The 19,214-nt window shown below is 43.3% G+C and overlaps 1 protein-coding gene across 1 annotated transcript in view; it reads left to right on the forward strand.

Moving 5' to 3' along the window:
- The window catches only part of fam204a (family with sequence similarity 204 member A), a 106,511-nt gene that overhangs the window by 57,927 nt on the left and 29,370 nt on the right, over window positions 1-19,214 (forward strand). The window contains exon 7 of the mRNA XM_038822027.1: window positions 949-1,038. Within this exon, the coding sequence (XP_038677955.1) occupies window positions 949-1,038 (90 nt within the window). The remainder of the gene's footprint in view (window positions 1-948; window positions 1,039-19,214) is intronic.

Below are 19,214 nucleotides of genomic sequence, written 5' to 3' on the forward strand. Positions count from 1 at the left end.
TAGGACCTAAGTAGCTGAAAACATGATTAGTGATGGTTGAGCCATTAAATCAGGAATGCTTAAGAGTCCAGAATTAGAGGAGGACAGGCATCTTGGAAGGCCATGATCTGATTGAATGGCGGAGCCGGCTCGAAGGGTTGAATTTCCTACTTCTGCTCCGATTAACTGTATACCTATGTTGTGAGGCTGGAGGATATTACACATTTAGGGATGGGCAAGGCCATGGTGGGATTTGAAAACAAGGATGAGAATTTAAAAATCAAGGCGCAGGATACTCCATTCCCACAGCTGGCCAATGGGGCTTCCCATTATGGCCATCGCACGCCGTTGGGATACCCGTGGGTGTGCTCCCGGCAATGTGGAGGATCCCGCCGACGGAGAATTCCGTAGAAGATGTTTCTTGATTACGACCAATGCCGATCAGCGAGCCAAAGAGCAATAAACTAATGGGATTGTTGCAAGTGGAGACACGGGCAGTACAGCTTTGAATGACCACCAGTTTGGAGAGTAGGTGGACAAGCCAAGAGTGCATTGGAACAGTCAAGTCTAGAGGTAAAGAAGACATCAGTGAAGTTTTCAGCAGCAGACGTGCTCAGATTGGGGCATTGTAATGGATGTGGAATTTGGCATTCTTAGTGATCGCACAAATATGAGGTTGGAAGCTGATCTTGCGATCATATGTGGCATCAATATTGCAAACAGACTGGCTTAATCATAGATTGTCGCTGGGGAGAAGGATGGAGTCAATAACTAATGTTAAATTACTAATATTGTTTTAGGTGCAAGATGGTTGACAATAACTGATGTTGCTTTATTTATTAGCCACTGGTTGTTCATAACTTTTTTCTTGTGTATATGTTTTTTCAAAATCATTATGAAGTGCAGCCTCAGGTGGCTGTAGTTTTACATGCTGTTATTTGCAATTCACTTATTAAACTTCTCTTTCAGACAAATCTAGAAAAAAACCTTGACAAGGCCATCGCTACAGGGGATGTAGAAGAAGCAGAGAAGCTGAGTGACAGCTTGGCTGTTCGTGAGGTAAGCTGCTGAACGCCACGCTAGGAGATTTTATCCTGATAAATTATGCTAACATTTCTTTAACCTTTCTGCAAAGAAACAGATATTGAAATTGTTTCACGCATTTTTGGAGACTAAGGGTGAATTTCCCGCCTTTGGTTAAGAAAGTGCAAGTCATGTTCCCGAGTTAGGAAATTCAGCACATTAGCCTGGCATTTTGGACTCCGACAGTCAGTGTGACTGCAGTCAGGACCACCCCTCTCTTGCGACAGGTCCCAGGTGGGAATGGAGATCAGCATATGCGAGGCCTGCGGGTTAGAAGCCACCTCTGCTTACTGGGACCGGCTCTGTTCTATCCATGGTTGTTAGGCCCTCACCCGTAAACCTCCCACTCTCTCTTCCACTCACTCTATGCCCTCCCAATTTCCCCTCCATATCCTCTTGTATCTCCCATGCCCCTTCCCTTCCTCATCATATCTCCTATGCTCCCTCCATTTGCCCATAAATCTTCCATATCTCCATGCCTCTTCCATACTTCTCATGTCTCCCATGCCACTCCATACCCCCTCATATTTCCTAGGCTTGCCTGCATTATCCATGCCCACTCGCCCATATCCAGTATGTATCAAACTCGGGAGCCATATCATAACTCTGGGAAGTCTTTTAAACTCCCAGAAAATAAATATTAACCGTTCAAGACCCATTGAAAAGAATTTCCCCTCTGATAACCTCGTACCTCTGTCAATCAAACAAAGCCATTTAAACTCCCATTTGTACGAGCTTCCTAGGTAGGGGGCAGAAGCCGCCCAGTTGGAACTCATTAAAGACTATACATAGAAGCCGGCCGAAGCAGGGCCCACAGTTGTTGGTTGTCCCAACAAGGACTGTATTTGGAGAGAGTTACTGCCATGGGCAGAGCTTGAACATAGTTCAATCGATCCTTGTTCAACTACTGCTGGCTTTGTCAAGTTACTAAACACATTAATTGGATTTTCCTTTCTCGGCTTCAGTGCAGGATTTTGTGATGAGTTGTATAGTAGTGGACAGTGCTAGTAGTGAAATGGTAGAGGAAAAAGTGCCTGATTAATGCATTGCCTTTACAGAGGTGTGTGAGACCTGAAGCTGACGTAGCGGTAGCACCATAATGTCACAAATGTAATACGATATTCACAAGTGTATCTTCATAATTACTGTGGCTGAGTCAAGTCCGGTGTTTGCACCACAATTCTCAAAGTTGCAGGTTGTAATCACATGACATGCCGAGCGCGTGTTGGTATTTCCACCTTGCCGAAAAGGACTGTTTCGCCGCGAGCTTTCCTTAACCAAAGGAGAGCCAAGAGTAATATTTTGATGAACAGAGTATACTCTGATGACATAGATTGCAGGTGATGTACATTAATTTCGCAGTATTTGCAATAAACGGTCATGGATTGTTCCAGCACAATTGAATCATTTTTTGCTTTCTTTACAAAGTGTGGACATAAGGTTTTTCCTGGAACCCTGACAATCTGTGCTTTAAAGAGGAAATAAATTACTTCACTCATGCGGGAGAAATTCATTCCTGCAAACTTTGAATGCTGACGTGGACATGCTCTGCTTGCAGAATGTCAGCAAGAGTACATGCTGCCAATCAAAATGCCATCCTCCATTGACCTTCTGTTGGCCTTTCACCAGAATGTTAATTTTAGTCTAACTGGGAGTAATGAAGATAATGAGGTTTTTCTTTGTTCTAACATCTTCTTTGGTGCTCAACTAATGTTAACGAAGCTAGGAATTGAGGTTTGTGTTGTACAGAAAATTTTAATTTGTAGGTTCATATCTAAATTAAGTCCAATTAGCATAGTACATTGTAACATTATCCCTGACGGCAACAATGTACATTCTGCAATTAAGTTTAGAAATAACCGAAGTAGTTTACACAGATAAGTTGTAATTATTAACCTTAATAATAGATGTTCTTCCTGCCAAGTTTGATAAATACAAAACTGAGCTCTTAATGCAGATAGAAAAGCATTTAAAAAAATAACTGGCGTTACTTTCTCCACCCACGTCATCCATTCACACCAATAAAGCATTTGAGTGTTGACATTTATGAAAACATGTGAATGAATTATAATTGGTGCAATATGTCAAATTTACCAATTTTCGGCTAATAGCTTTGACATTACTGTTGTTGATATTGGTATGTAAATCTGTTTGATATTGGCCTCGATTTTGAGGTACAAATAACAGTGTGTAAATCAGACAGCAACTTTTGCTATCTGCAGATACGCAGTTTAAGGTGGCAATTAGGAAGTTATAGTTGCTCTGTTTCCCAGAAATTTTGCTTCACCAGTATCTTCACCAAATATTAATTTCTCAGCTTTTTCTTATTATCTTAATTCCAGCGCACTTTCCTTCTCATTATTTCGCCTTCTACACCAATTTTACAATTAATTAAATATTATAATTTCTGCATCCTGGTTTATACTCTACATGTCTCAGTCAGGACTCTGCAGTCTAATTGGTTGAAAACATACACTGTTTCTTGCACTGCTCACACACGCCACAGATCCCCTGTAGAGGGTGCCATGCTGGAATACATTTCTAAATATCTAAAGCTGCCACTCAAAAAAAAAAATGCCCACAAAAAGTTTGGGTCGGCTCAGCTATACCCTCACCACTGACCATAGAACGTCCATTAATTTAGTAGAGGCATTAACCAATTTAAAATATTTAAAATTATCTGGTTAGTGCCTATGCTAGAACAGTGGTTTGAGGAATATTGTCAACAGTAATTTCAAGGCTAATAGATTTGGCGGTTAAGGAAGATTTTGTCTGCACCGGTCTCAGGTTTATCTGCACCATGTATATTTGGGTGTGTATTAAGGTTGAGTTTGATCAGTTGAGTGAGTCCCTGATCGGAGGCTTATTGTCCATTGTTTAGCTCACTGGGCTAATTCGCTGGCTTTTAAAGCAGACCAAGGCAAGCCAGCAGCACGATTCGATTCCCGTACCAGCCTCCCCGAACAGGCGCCGGAATGTGGCGACTAGGGGCTTTTCACAGTAACTTCATTTGAAGCCCACTCGTGACAATAAGCGATTTTCATTTCATTTCCTAGTGGTGAGTATTTGGATTGTTGCTTGTTACATATAAATGATCTGGGAGTACACTATCAAGTTTGTGGATTATACAAACTTGGCAACATAGTAAATGGTGAACAGGTTAATAGCGGACCTCAGGAGAATATCGACTGGTGAAATGTGCAAATGCATAAGAGATGCTATTTAATGCAGAAAAGATTGAAATGAAGCACTTTGGGAGAAACATCACAGAGAGGCAGAATCATTTGTCTTGAGGGGGATGTTAAGGCCCTGGAGATACATGTTTAAAATGCTTGAAAGTGGCAGGGCAAGTTGATTAGATAATTAAGAATGTGCGTGGGATACTTGGCTTTGTAAATACAAAAACAAGGTTGGCAAATCACTGGCTAGGTCTCAGTTGGAATATTGTGTGCACCTCTGGGGATCACACTTGAAGAAAGATATCAAGGACACAGAGGAGATTTACCAAGATTAGACCAGGGATGAGGAACTTCAGGATTGTTCTCCTTCATAAGAAGTCTTACAACACTAGGATAAGTCCAACAGGTTTGTTTCAAATCACTAGCTTTCAGAGCACTGCTCCTTCCTCAGGTGAATGAAGAGGTAGGTTCCAGAAACATATATATAGACAAAGTCAAAGATGAAATGAAAATGAAATGAAAATTGCTTATTGTCACGAGTAGGCTTCAATGAAGTTACTGTGAAAAGCCCCTAGTCGCCACATTCCGGCGCCTGTTCGGGGAGGCTGGTACGGGAATTGCTGCTGGCCTGCCTTGGTCTGCTTTAAAAGCCAGCGATTTAGCCCAGTGTGCTAAACCAGCCCCATTGCAAGACAATACTTTGAATGCTAGTGATTTGGAACAAACCTGTTGGACTTTAACCTGGTGTTCTTACTGTGCTCACCCCAGTCCAATGCCGGCATCTCCACATCATGTTCTCCTTCGAGCAGAGATGGTGAAAGCGGGGCTTAATAGAAGCATTCAAAATTATGAGTTTTAACAGAACAGGCAGGGATAAACTGTTTGCCCTGGGCAAGTGAGCCAATAATCAGAGGTCATAAACTTAGATTATTTCGGCAAAGAATTAGAACAGAAATGAGGAACGATTTATTTCCGCAAAAAGTTATGATGATCTGGAAAGAAAGGCCTGAACAGGTGATTGAATCAGATTCCGCAGGTATTTTCTGAAGGCTTATATTTGAAGAGAACCTGTTTGCAGGTTATTGGAAGAAAGCTGAGCATGGGACTGATGACAACTCTTTCAAGAGCAGGCAGAGATGCAATGGGCCAAATCACTCCACCTTCTATGCTACAAGTTTCTGCATTGAAGCACTGCTCCCTGAAGGCCTGTCCCTAAAATGATTGCCACTTTTTCCTTTGTGGGCCAGCGATATCTGACTGGTGAATCGTGTGATTTCTTTCTACCATGACCTTTTGCAATTATATTATATTTCTACTCTTCTTACTGTTCTTTCCATTTTATCAAGGAAAACCTCTCAGCCTTTCGTTTCTGGAATTGAAATGCTGGCAAATGTAGTTTGGGATTTTTGCAGTTGAGGGGGTGTTCCTCATGCTCAGGATTGTAAACAGTAGTGTGGATAGTTACACAATCCGTGATGTGTTGGCCTTATAGCATTGATTGCACGTGCATTAACATGTTTTTCAAGCCTTGACTTAGGAAGAAAAGTATGTTTAACACGATTCCCTGCAATAACCATAAGTCATTTTTGGCACCTATAAAGCAGGATTGCAGAGAAAAAACTACGCCTTAAAAGAAAACTCCCCAATACAATGACAATGCCTAATTCTGCATTCTTTATTATGCCAATATAGAACAGCATGCTTTAACCTGGCACAGGGTAAAGCCCACACTTTGGAATTGATTTTGGTCTTCAAGTATGAAACTGATGGGAAGTGGATGAGGCAACAGCAATGGTTGCCTAGATGAATTGGCAAGTTACCTGTTCAATTCATGTGTTGCTCTTTTGCATGCAGCAGTTAAGCTGCCACCCCAGCCCAGTTTTTCCTGTGTCAACTCATTGAATAGGAGGCAGGAATTTAAGTGCGCCTTTGGGTTATTAGGATCGTGAAGCGGCATAAAGGGGGATGAAACAGAAAATGCTGGAAATACTCAGCAGGTCAGCCAGCATCATTGGAATCTGTTCCCTATTCCAGGACTACTTGCCTGTGCACATTGGTACATTTGGAACACTGCCATAAGTTGTGCACCGCCACCATCCTGAACCCCAACCAGAAAGGATAACTATCAAAGCTCTAGCACAACCGAAATACACAAGATACTGAGATAACTAAACACTGTTGCCCGCTAAAGTCTTTCAGATGAGGCATTAAACATTCTGCCCTCTCAGGTGAATGTAAAATATCCCATTTAAAAGAACAAGTGCTTTCTCTCTGACATCCTGGCCAACATTTATGTCTCGACCATATCACTGAAAAAGATTATCTGCTCGTTATTGCATTGTTGTTGGTGAAAACTTGCTGGGCACAAATTGGCTGCTGTGTCTCCTACATTGCAACAGTGACTATGATTTCAAGAAAATACATAATTGGCTGGGAAGCATTTTGGGGTGTCATGAAAAATGCAAGGCTTTCTAACACAGCTGCTGCCCCCGGAATTAGGCAACAGCATTGCTTATAACATAAGCCATACGATAATACATGTTTACTATCACAATACGTAGTGCGTAACATTCCATATTTTATACACCACGTTTTGGATATAACCTCTCTTAATATGTTGTAACCAACAAACGATTGGAAGAAAAAAAAATCAGTGGGGAATGGTGTTATTTTGCTTAGTGTTTTAATTGAAGGTAAGGATTTTGTGATTTAAGATGGCCTGAACATCAACTAAAGAGTTAGATTGGCAAATGTAGCATTTTAATAAATCAAACAGCTCAGTGGTTGGAAAGGCTACCAGCAATAATAATTATGTTTAGTTTTTATTTACTGCTCAGAACATTTCCTACAATGAAAAATTGTCATTGAAGATTCTATTTGCGTCACATAATTCAGAGAACATTTATTGTATTGAAGTTGGGGTCTAGCAGCCATCATACTTGCCCTATTCACCGAACTGAACATTTTTCTACCAATGCCTGGCGTCCAGAAGTGTTATTAAGCAGTTAAGTGGGAAACATGCATTGATTAATGGCAAGTAAATTGAAAACTGCATCGCTTCAACAACGTTGGTAAACGATTGTTAAAATGGTAGTTTAATTGAACAGTAATAAAGTTCATATCTGATGGAAATGATAAGTAACAGTTCTACGTTATTTTAAGATTGCTGCTGGGAAGAGATTGGCTTTTGCTGAGCTGTCAGAGAAATCAGCAGCTTACCTGCATGGCTTTGTTTTAAGGCCAGAAGTGTTTGCTATTAGCCTGAAGCAATCTCTTCATCTGAAATTTCTTGTTTGGCTGGAACTCAAATTTCACATTTGATTTGTAGTTTTAGATAACTCCTGTTTCTGCAAAGGTGCCATACTGTCTGTGAGTGCTCCAGCCCACGGCAACAATTTCATTACAATAAAACATTTTGACCTCATTTAACAACAACAAGTACATTTTCAGATTTTGTGTAATTTGAAGGTATTAAATTATCAGTTAATGGCGAACTTTTTGCATATAAGATAATAATAATTGGATACAAACTGCATCTCTTTCCTAACTACAGCCAGGTCTAAAATAGTTGTCTGAAATTTAACTCTTTCAGCGGAATAGGAACACACCCAGATCTTTGCAAGTGAAGTTATGCCTTTGTATTGGGTTATTAACCTCGCATTTCCATTGCGCTTTTAAAAGCTGGTCAAAACTTTGAGCGGCAAGCCACTCAGAGCTGGGGATAATAAATGGGCTTGTTGACAAATAGAGGAACATTTAACATGCTAGTTGAACATATTCAAGCATAGAGGGCCACAAAGTGGTCCATAATTTAGCTTAACTACTTGGAGAAAGATACAAATTCCAGTAACAAAAAGGAGAGTCTTGGCAGAATGACTGCTTGCTGTAAGTTTCTTTCATTCAATGCCAACTATTCCACAAATAGAATCAGCACTAAAATACTAAGTTCATTTTAAGTTGATTATTATTATAAAAAGGAATTTCATAAGTCATTAAGGTCTGAATGATATTTATTAGGAGCTAGATTTCTTTACCCATTTATAATGATAGATGGAAATTATATATTAAAAACCTTGCACACAGCATGCTCTTGCTTCCTGGAATCATTCAAGCTGCTATATTAACCTTATCCTTTGCTTTGCTGTGAGTAATGCATCAGAAATTGTGCTAGCAGTCTTGCTGTCTGGTTTCAGAACTCATCGCAAGCATTATATTTTGGAATTATGCAATTTATGAAATTTCTTCCATGAAATATCTATTATGAAATGTATTTAATTCTCTTGTATTCTCTGAAAGGTATCATTTGTTGCATACTGCACATTCTTCCATGAGAACATGAATATTTTCCTTCTACTTCATATATATCAGGCAGACAATTTGATGCTGGAACCTGATGTTTGTTCTATATTGGCGTGTGGTACATTTTGTGCTATCTGCTCATCAAAACAGTCAATTTGACAGGACTTATTGCATATCAGTAGAAAAAAAGAGCAATAAGTACTTTGATCATATTTTTAAAAATTGTAGCTTGGGGTATGAATTATACATATTAATTGGTTTTTGACTTGGAAACGTAATTGTAGCTTCCATGCGAATGGGTAAACCTGCTATGCACTATAAACGTGCCTGTTATTGACCTACAGATAATTAATTCTTTTAAGAAAGTAGCAGTTTGGAAATTGAATAAAAATCTTCTGATTAACTTGTCTTGAATTTCCATACAGGCCATTTATCCTAAATTAACCCTTATATCATCTTAAGTCCCCTTTAGGATATAAGCATACATTAGCAGTATACTTCATCAGTATTCATTGATTTTTATCAAAATAATTCTCATTCTTTTTATTAACAAAAATCAGGCTTGCATACCTTGCATTTGTGACATTAGCCTGCAAGATGTGTGCTGTTCATGCTTTTCTGATGTCACGGAGATGATGCAGACATATCTCTGGATCAAATTTTCAGCATGGGTCCTGGCTTGTTGCAAAGGATTGTATTTCTCTTGCTGTAGAAAGCATTGGTCTGATATAAAATTGAAACAGAGAATACTGAAAATACTCAGCAGCCCTGGCAGCATGTGTCAATTTAATGCTCGCCTTGGTGAGTTCTCAGTCCGGGGATGGGGTGCGGATGCATGTGATCAGGTGGGAAAGTATGAGGTGGAGGTCCTGCTGCCTTCCTGCTTCCCCCGGATTAGTCCAGGGCAGGAAGGATTGTTTGCATCTTCGCACCCACATGCCAGTTGAGGACCATACGTGGGCTTTAAGAGCCTTATCCTGCCGCCTTTAATGGGATATTCAACCAGCCTTGCCATGCGAAGGTCCACCCTGTAAACCCTGATGGGTTTGTTTGTGACCCAGAAGGGAAGGATCCCTTATTCAAAGGCACTCGGTAAATGATCATGGAACCAAGAATAAGTAAGGAGGGGTCGTGCCCACTGAAAACCACCCCCAGCCCTTTCCTCTGATCCCCCTTGCGCTCCTGACAATCCCTTTACTATGACCCCCCCCTTCCACCATCCCACTCTCACTTTTCTCCAGAGACCGATAGTGAAGGAGCAGCTGAGTGCAGCCACTGTTCCCAGTGGCATCCCTAATAATGGAATGCTGCTGTCCTCTGGTTTTTTGGCAATTCTTGGGGAAGGATTCCTGCCCTACTGGGAAGTCCTGCGTTTAAATGTCCCCTATGGTGCTGGAAGCCTCGGTGGCAGGGTTCCTGGCGCCATTTAGAGTCTCAATTCTCTTGGGGCTCCCAGAGATCAAGTCGGCAGGGGCGACACCAATTTTGGTGATGTATGTCCAGCCCCCTGTAGCTGAACAATTGAATTGGCCAAAAACCATGGTGGGTATTGTTGGTTCAATCAAAATTAGTAGGTAGAAGGGCAGAACAGTGGTTAGCACTGCTGTCTCATGGCGCTGAGGACCCAGGTTCAAGCCCGGCCTTGGGTCACTGTCCATGTGGAGTTTGCATATTCTCCCCGTGTCTGCGTGGGTCTCACACCCACAACCCAAAGATGTGTAGGGTAGATGGATTGGTCATGCTAAATTGCCCCTTAATTGGGAAAGAAATGAGGAGATAGAGTTCGTGAAGTGTTGTCAGAGGAGGTATCTAGGAATTATGATGAGGTACGAAAAGCCATTGCAAGTGCATATGAACTAGTGCCAGAAGCTTATAGATAGAATTCTAGAAATCTCAGGCAAGAACCAGATCAGACGCATCTAGAATTTGAAAGAATAAAACAAAATAATTTTGATAAGTGGATAAGAGCATTAAAAATAGATCTAAATTATGATGCTCTTAGGAAAATAATTATTCTGGAGGAATTTAAAGATCCATTTCCTGCAGTAGTGAGAATTCATGCGGAGGAGCAAAGGGTTAAAACTGCTAGACTGGCAGCAGAAATGGCAGATTATTTTGAATTGTTCATAAATCATGGTTTGCTTTGCCACATAATTTTCAGTCTGAAGGATAGAATCTGGGGAAATTAAAAAATCCACAGGTGGTCAAGGCAAAGGAGCTATTGTTGGAGATATTAAAGAGATTTGTCTCTGGTGAAAAAAAAGTTATGAGAGTGGAAAAGAGAGAAGAAAACTTAAATGTTTTCATTGTAGCAAAGTTGAAAACGCAAAGTCACAGTGTTGGTGACTTAAGAAAAGTACCGGGAAGACAGGCTCTTTAAAACAGAATGAGCCAGTGGAGTTTATTAAAGTGGCAAAAGAAACCATGGCTGCTGCTGAACAGGCGTAAAAGTGTGTACAGCCTGTTCAGATGTTGGTTGATGAGCAGGTGTCAGATCTTTTAAAATATCAAATTTGTGAGGTTTACTCATGTGCAGAAGGTAGGTAAGGCTGTTAAAATCTTAAGAGATACAGGAGCAAGTCAATCTTTAATGGTGAGAGATAAGGTGATATGTAATTCAGAAGGAGTATTGTCGGAAAAGGTGGTAATATATGGGATTAATAGTGAAGTGAGTACTATTCATTATAATAATCTTTGTTATTGTCACAAGTAGGCTTACATTAACACTAATGAAGTTACTGTGAAAATCCCCTAGTTGTCACATTCCGGCGCCTGTTTGTGTACACAGAGGGAGAATTCAGAATGTCCAATTCACCCAACAAGCACGTCTTTCGGGACTTGTGGGAGGAAACCGAAGCACCCAGAGGAAACTCCCGCAGACATAGGGAGGACGTGTAGACTCCAAACAGACAGTGACCCAAGCGGGAATCGAACCTGGGACCCTGGCGCTGTGAAGCAACAGTACTAACCACTGTGCTACTGTGCCGCCCATTATGTAAGATAAGGTTCGCGAGGCAGATCAAAAGTGGTGGTAGGAGTAATAGAGAAATTACCTTCTTCAGGGTTGCAGTTTATCCTGGGTAATGATGGTGCTGAATCACAGGTGGGAGTGCAGCCTAATGTGGTTGAAAAGCCAATGGAAAGTCAACCAACTGAAGTATTGCAAGAAGCATATCCTGGGGTGTTTCCTCATTGTGTGATAGCAAGATCACAAAGCCACAGGTTGAGACAGGAGCAGGTGAAATCAAGGAACAAAGATAGGGAGGCTGAGATTCAATTTGACCAGATTGTTGATAAAGAACAGGTGCAGGATGAAGCTGATATCTTCAGTTCAGGAAAGTTAGTAGAACAGCAACAAAAGGATTCGGACAAATAGAATCTGAGTGTATACCGGAGTGTTATTATGTTAGAAATAGTGTGTTAATGAGGAAATGAAGACCTCTACATATTCAGGCAGATGAGAAATGGGCAGACGTTCATCAAGTTGTATTACTGGTGGGCTATGGAAAGCATGTTTTGCGTGTTGTGCATGAGGTTCCATTGGGAGGAAGAAAATCTCAAGTGAAAATACAGAAACATTTTTATTGGCCTGGACTGCATAAGGATGTGATTGAATTTTGTCGTGCATGTCACACATGTGGGGCAATACGAAAGTCTCAAGCGGTAATCAAACCAGCACCATTAATACCCATTCCAACATTTGAGGAACCTTTTACTAGGGCCCTAATTGATTGTGTCGGATCCCTTCCTGAGACCAAAAATGGGAGTCAGCATTTGACCATAATGGATATGCCGACTAGATTTCTGGATGCCATTCTATTCTGAAATATTTCAGCTAACTAGAGTTAACTACATTTTTTACTAAGACATGGACTACCAAAATAAATACAATCAGAATAAGGATCAAATTTTATGCCAAGGTTGTTCAGGGAAGTTATGGATAGCTTATGGGTTAAACAATTTAATATCATCCAGAATTGCAGGGAGGGTTAGAAAGGTGGCACCAAACTTTAAATAACATGTTGAGGCCTATATCAGGATTATCCAGGGCCCTAAATGGCTGTTCAAATTGATTTTTGGTCATGAGGTAAGTGGACAACTGAAATTGATTATGGAGAATATAGAACATACACTGACCCACTTAAGCCCTCACTTCCACCATATTCCTGTAACCCAATAACCCCCCATGAATTTTTTGCACACAAAGGGCAATTTAGCATGGCCAATCCACCTAACCTGCACATCTTTGGATTGTGGGAGGAAACCGGAGCACCCGGAGGAAACCCACGCAGACACAGGGAGAACGTGCAGACTCCGCACAGACAGTGACCCAGCGGGGAATCGAACCTGGGACCCTGGGGCTGTGAAGCCACAGTGCTATCCACTTGTACTACCATGTTGCCCCTATGTTGGTGAGTCTTGAGTTCTGAGACTACGGGCGCATTCCCCCCCCCCCCCCCCCACGTCGGGAGGGAGAATCGCGGGGACGCCGGGCGAGTCACGCCACGCTGCCCCGGCATCCGCACGCGATTCTCCCCCCCCCTCCCCCCAAAACCGGTACGTTGAGATTTACGGCTGGCCGCTCGGAGAATCGGCGCTTGCCGTTTGTAACGCGCGAGCGGCGATTCTCCGGCCAGGATGGGCCGAGCGGCCTGCCCAATACGACGTGTTCCCGCCAGCACCGACCACACCTGGTCGCTGCCGGCGTAAACAGCGCGGGAATGCTGGGGGCGGCCTGTTGGGAGGGGGGATCCAGCACCGGGGGGGGGGGGGGGGTGCTCAAAAGGGGTCTGGCCTGCGATAGTTACCCACCGATCGGCAGGCCGGCCTCTCTAAAGTAGGCATTCCTTTCCTCCGCCGCCCCGCAAGATCACTCCGACATTTCTTGCGGGGCGCCCGCGGGGAGAACGGCAACCGCGCATGCGCGGGTTGGTGCCGGCCAACATGCGCGGGTGGCGAGCGTAATTTACGCGGCTCCAAAGCCCGGCGCGCGTAAATGATGCGGCGCCGCTCCTAGCCCCCCGGGGGTGGGAGAATAGGGGGCGAGGAGCAGCCTCCGACTCCGGAGTTTTCACTCCGGCATGGCACTTAGGGCGGAATTCTCCGCAAGACCCGACGCCGTCCTGAAACCTGGAAACTGGCGTCGGAAGCCTCTCCCGGCCCCCTATTCTCCCCTACCCGGGGGGATAGGCGGGCCGTATCGGGAAACTCGGCGGCCGGGCCTTGTCCCTGGCTTCAAGGCCCGGCACGCCAAGAATGACGCTGCGGTGGAGCCTAATGACGTCAGCTGCGCATGCGCGTGTTGGACAGCTCAAACCCGCGCAGGCGCGGTTGCCGTCTTTCCCCTCAGCCGCCCCGCAAGACGTGGCAGCTTGATCTTGCGGGGCGGGGGAGGGGAGTGCGTCCCCAAAGACGCCGGCCCGACGATCGGTGGGCACCGATCGTGGGCCAGTCCCCTCCCGAGCACGGTCGTGGTGCTCGATCCCCGATCCGCCCCCCCAGGCCCCACACTTACCTGGCGCGCCATGTTCACGACGGCAGCGACCAGGTGTGGTTGCCGCCGTCATGAACAGGTCGGGAACGGCAGGCCGCTCGGCCCATCCGGGTCGGAGAATCGCGGGCCGCCATGGGAAACGGCGGCCCGCGTTTCTCCGAGTGGGGTGTCGGAAAACCAGACACGCCATTTTGGGGGGGTGGGAGAATAGCGGGAGGTGCGGGAGCGGACCTCCTGCTATTCTCCCACCCATCGTGGTTGCGGAGAATCGCGGCCTTAGTCTCCTGATGAGAGAATCGCGCCCTACTTTTTTGGACAATGTTTCAAACTTTAGGGAGAGATTAAATTGGGCTGATGAGTTGGCTAGAAAGCATTTAAAATTTTTAAAGCATGCAGTGAAAAAAGAGGCAAATAAGAAATCAACACCACTAGTTGGGAGAAAGTATCATTCTTGATTAGCAATGATAGGTAAACCATTATAAACAAAATTAATGAGGTGAATTATTTGATATGAATGCCAAATAGAAGTAAAACTCAGAGTATGTCATGTTAATCTGCTCAAAAGGTGTTTTAAATGGGAAGGAAAGCAAGAGAATGTGTTAGCAGTTATAACCCGGGGAGAAGAGATAAATCCAGATGATTTTGAAGTCAACATTCCTCAAATTAGATGGACAGTGAGGAAGTAATAAAAAAATTTGGATAAATTACTGAGTTACCTGTGATTTAAAGAGTTGTTACAGTAACATAGAGTTATATGTGGGAACAAACCAGGAAGCACAATGGTGTAGATGGGGGAAGTTCTGTTCCGATTAATCAACATCCATATATACTGAATCCACTAAATGTGGCACATCTGCAAAAGGAGATTAAAGCATGCTCAAGAATAATATGATTGAAGTGAGTTGCAATGATTGGAGTTCACCTGTTGTGATGGTACTAAAACCTCATGGAATGCAATAATTGTGTGTGAATGATAGGAAAGTCAGTGCAGTAACAAAGTCAGATTTTTATCCTATTCCTCGTTTAAAAAGCTCTCCCGAAAGGTGGCACAAGCAAATTTAATTACCAAAATTGACTTGCAAAAATGATACTGGCAAGTACCTTTATCGGAAGGCCAAATCAAGTTTTGGCTTTGGTAATGCCAAATGGTGCAGACCTGTTTAAAGTTATGCTGTTTGGAATGAAGAATGCACCAGCAACTTTCCAAAGACGAACCAACAAAGTCATTTCAGGACTAAATAATTGTGCAGTGTACACAGACGATCTAGCGGTGTTCAGCCAAATGTGGAATGAGCATTTGGAACATTTGATGGAATTGTTCAATCGATTAGAAGAGGCGGTTTGATTGTAAACTTGACTAAAAGTATATTTGCGAAAGCCCAAGTCACATTCTTAGGCCATACTGTTGGACGTAGTCCGGTGGCCCCGTGGAACATGAAAACCAAAGCGATTTGGGAGTCCCCAATACAATCATCAAGGAACAAAGTTCTGAGGTTTCGGCACATCGGTGGTTCCTATAGAAAATTTGTGCCAAAGTTTGAGTTGCTCCACTGACTGAAGTTTTAAAAAAGAACAGGAAATGTTATTGGACGTCAGAATATCAGGAAGCATTTGATAATCTGAAAACTGTGTTGACCACAGCACCAATATTGGCGACACTGAATTACGACACGCAATTTAAGGTGGCCATTAATGCGAGTGATGTGGGTGTTGGCGCTGTAGTATTACAAGAAGATGACAAAGGTATTGAAAGACCTGTTGGCTATTTTTCCAGAAAACTAAATGTTCATCAAAAGAAGTATTCGGCCATCGAGAAGAAGACATTGAGGTTGGTATTGGTTTTGCAACAGTTTGACTTTGTGTTGTTGACAATTCATCAGAGACAATTGTTTATACAGACCACTTTCCATTGAAGTTTCTGGAGACGTTTAAACATTGGAATGCAAGACTATTTGCAAGGCGTTTATTGCTACAACCATTTAACTTGAAAATTATATATGTAGCAGGAAGAGAAAACATAATTGCAGATGCTTTATCACGACTTTGAGATGTGAGAAGAATGGAACGTTTAAAGTTGGGAAAGAAAGACTGAAACAGCCACACATGTTTACATTTGTAGGCATGAATATGGCGAGATATGTAGCATATATTGTAATTTTCTTTGCAGTAATGTTATTAAAACCTGGATTAAGATCGACAGTGTGGCTTGTGGGGAGTTATTAAGATGTAGTAAAACGGAGGAAATCATTGATTTTCAGGTGTTCTGCGAATAGATCTTGATTACTAATTACCTGTTTACAGATAGCTAGCTAATGGAATATTGTTTAAGTATGAGGGAACCCTGGGGTGTAGATAACTTATGAGGGGTATTGTATTGTGTTTAGTCGTGGCTAAACAAGTCAATGGATATATTGTAAGAAGAGACAAAAGGATGCCTTATGCTTTATGTACAAGTTACGTAGTTAATGGGAGGAACCAGGTCAGTCTGAAGAGTATAGATCCTAGAAGTCTAATCTGAACAGAGGTTTCAGTTTGGTCCTGAAAGGTATTCTCTCCAAAGATTCTGCATAGAAAAGAGCAAGTAAAACCCTGGTTGTTAATTTTATTCAGGAGTAGTATTTAATATATATTTTGGTTTGTTTAATTGGAATATAGTGGCAGGTTTAGGAAGTAAGTTTCTTCTTTTACTTCAGAACATAACTTCTATAATTTAATAAAGCTATTCCTTTGTTGCAAATGTGGTTAATCCTGTGATTAAATTAAAGTTTGTAAAATACACCTATTGGTCAGTATTATCACTGCTTTGCTGCAGTAAGTAACATTTCCTAACAATTTTACAAATTGAAAATAGTTGGGTTCTTGTTTGGGATCCTAACACTTGCCATTTCAACTCAACATCTTGCTCACATGTCCATCTTAGACCTTCTGCAGCGTTCCAGTGATGCCTAACGCAGGCTGGAAGAACAACACCTCATCTTCCACTTGGGCACATTACAGTCTTCTGGACTCAACATTGAGTTAATCAACTTTAGACTATGACCTTTGCCCTCCATCCTGACCCGCTCACATTTGTAGATTGTTGGTTTTCAGATCCCTTGGCCAGTCCAAACATAACCCCACTCCCTCTCCACATGGCCACATGTCACTTGTTCAGTTTTGCTCCCTTAACATTTTGTGCTATCTTACCGTTTGCAATCTTCATCCTTTAATGGCACAATTAACACTCCTCTTTGTCTAATGTCCATGACCAAACCCATCCCTCTTTTATTTTGCCCCATTTCCTCCACACACCTCTCTTACTATATAATCCATTACATTTCCACCTTCGGTTCAGTAAAAGGATCATTTGGACTCTAAACATTAACTCTGTTTCTCTCCAAAGTTGCTGCCAGCCCTTCTGAGTTTATCTGGCATTTTCTGTTTTTATGTCTGATTTCCATCATTCTCAGTATTGGTGCATAATATGCATTCCATGATGGGAGGTGTCCGCTCTGTGATTGAGAGCATGACCTCCATGGCTGAGGGCTTCAACCGCATAGTGGGAATCCGCACGTATCAGCATCAGAGTTTGTCAGGGATTCTGGATCTCACTACAGCTGCCTTTCTATCCAATAGAGAAGAACAGGGGCAACTGGGCAGCCAAAGGGATGAAGATCGGCAGGGGCACGACCTGGGTCTTTCCATCCAGGGGTGCCCAACCCATCTGACACCCCCTCCCTCTGAGTGACAGACCTCCAGCCTCTCACACTGCAATACTCGTGCTGCTCAAAGATACACCCGGACTTCAAGGTCCAGCCTCCTCCCCAGGGGACAGCTGCAAAAGTAATCTCGGGCAATAGGGTGTGGAAGGCAGCAGATGTCACCTACCTCAGCTGTGGATCCTGGGCATACACCTTAGTCCCATAGTATCCTTCAAGGCGGTGCTGGAGCGTGGCCACTCTCTGCAAGCTCTCTCACACAGATCCTCTTCCTACATTTCTTATATATATTTATATTGTGTCTTTATCGTATGTCCTATGTTTTATCATTTATGGAACGATCTGTCTGAGCTGTACGCAGAACAATACTTTTCACAGTACCTCGGTACACGTGACGATAAATCCAATCCAACCTAGACATGGTGTGAGGGTGAGGAGAAGTAGGAAACTGGAACCTAGTGGCTACAGGTGATCACAGGCAATAGTTAAGATAGGGCAGCACTGAAAAATAACAGTTGTAATAGATTTCACTTTGTTCACCACCAGATTCTCCACTCTGTCATTTCATGGGCCTCAAACCCCCCCCCATGCACACTTGCCGCTTCATCCCCGTGCGGTGTGAGTGGCAGTGCCATGTCTCTGCCACCTCCCACATTGATGACTCATTGAAGACCCGCTGCTGCTGGCAACCCTCCCTCCTTGGCTTCAACTCTCAAGCCTCGCAGAGTAGCCACTCTTCTCCAGCATATCCACATCTCTGAAGCCCATGTTAAGCCTGTTCCTGGTCAGGACGTGTTCAGCTCTATGTCAGGCAGGAGTCAGACATATCTCTGAGAATGAGAGGAGGATACCTCTATCCTCAATGCAAGTCATCATCATTCTCCTGCAGAGTCTGGCCAATGAATTTAGCCCATAGAATCGGGCACCATCACGGAAACCTATCACTGGCACCACATTAATGCTGAAATAGCTGTCCCCGTGGCTGGAAATAGCCTCACCCCTAATCCGCCTTCAACCTGTTGAAGCCTGTCCGCTAGAAGCCATGCAGGCCCTGGCCCGATATCCTTATCCCTCCTCCTATGCTCATTTCCCCTGATCATCCTCCTCGACCACTTCCTCACCTGAGGAGATGTGGTGCTCCTCCATCTCCTCCAGATCCAAGTGGTCTCCCCTTTGCAGCCCAAGTTGTGGAAAGTGCCGCAGACTAATATAAATCAGATTTCTTGTGGGGGCTGTACTGGAGGGCATCCCCTGACTGGTCCAGGTACCGGAACCGCATCTTCAACTGTCTGATTGCCTGCTCCACCAGCGTGCGTGTTTCAGCATGAGCCTGCTTGTAGTGAGTCTCCTGCTCAGTCGGTGGCCTCCACACTGGCACCATCAGCCATTCCCTATTAGGTGCCCCTTGTGCCCAAAGATTCATCCCGCCAGACAGTGCTCTCCCTCAAAGACATCTGGGGTCTTGCGAGTGACCAAGATGTA

This window comes from Scyliorhinus canicula, chromosome 16 (assembly GCF_902713615.1).
Source record: "Scyliorhinus canicula chromosome 16, sScyCan1.1, whole genome shotgun sequence".
NCBI classification, from domain to species: Eukaryota; Metazoa; Chordata; class Chondrichthyes; order Carcharhiniformes; family Scyliorhinidae; genus Scyliorhinus; species Scyliorhinus canicula.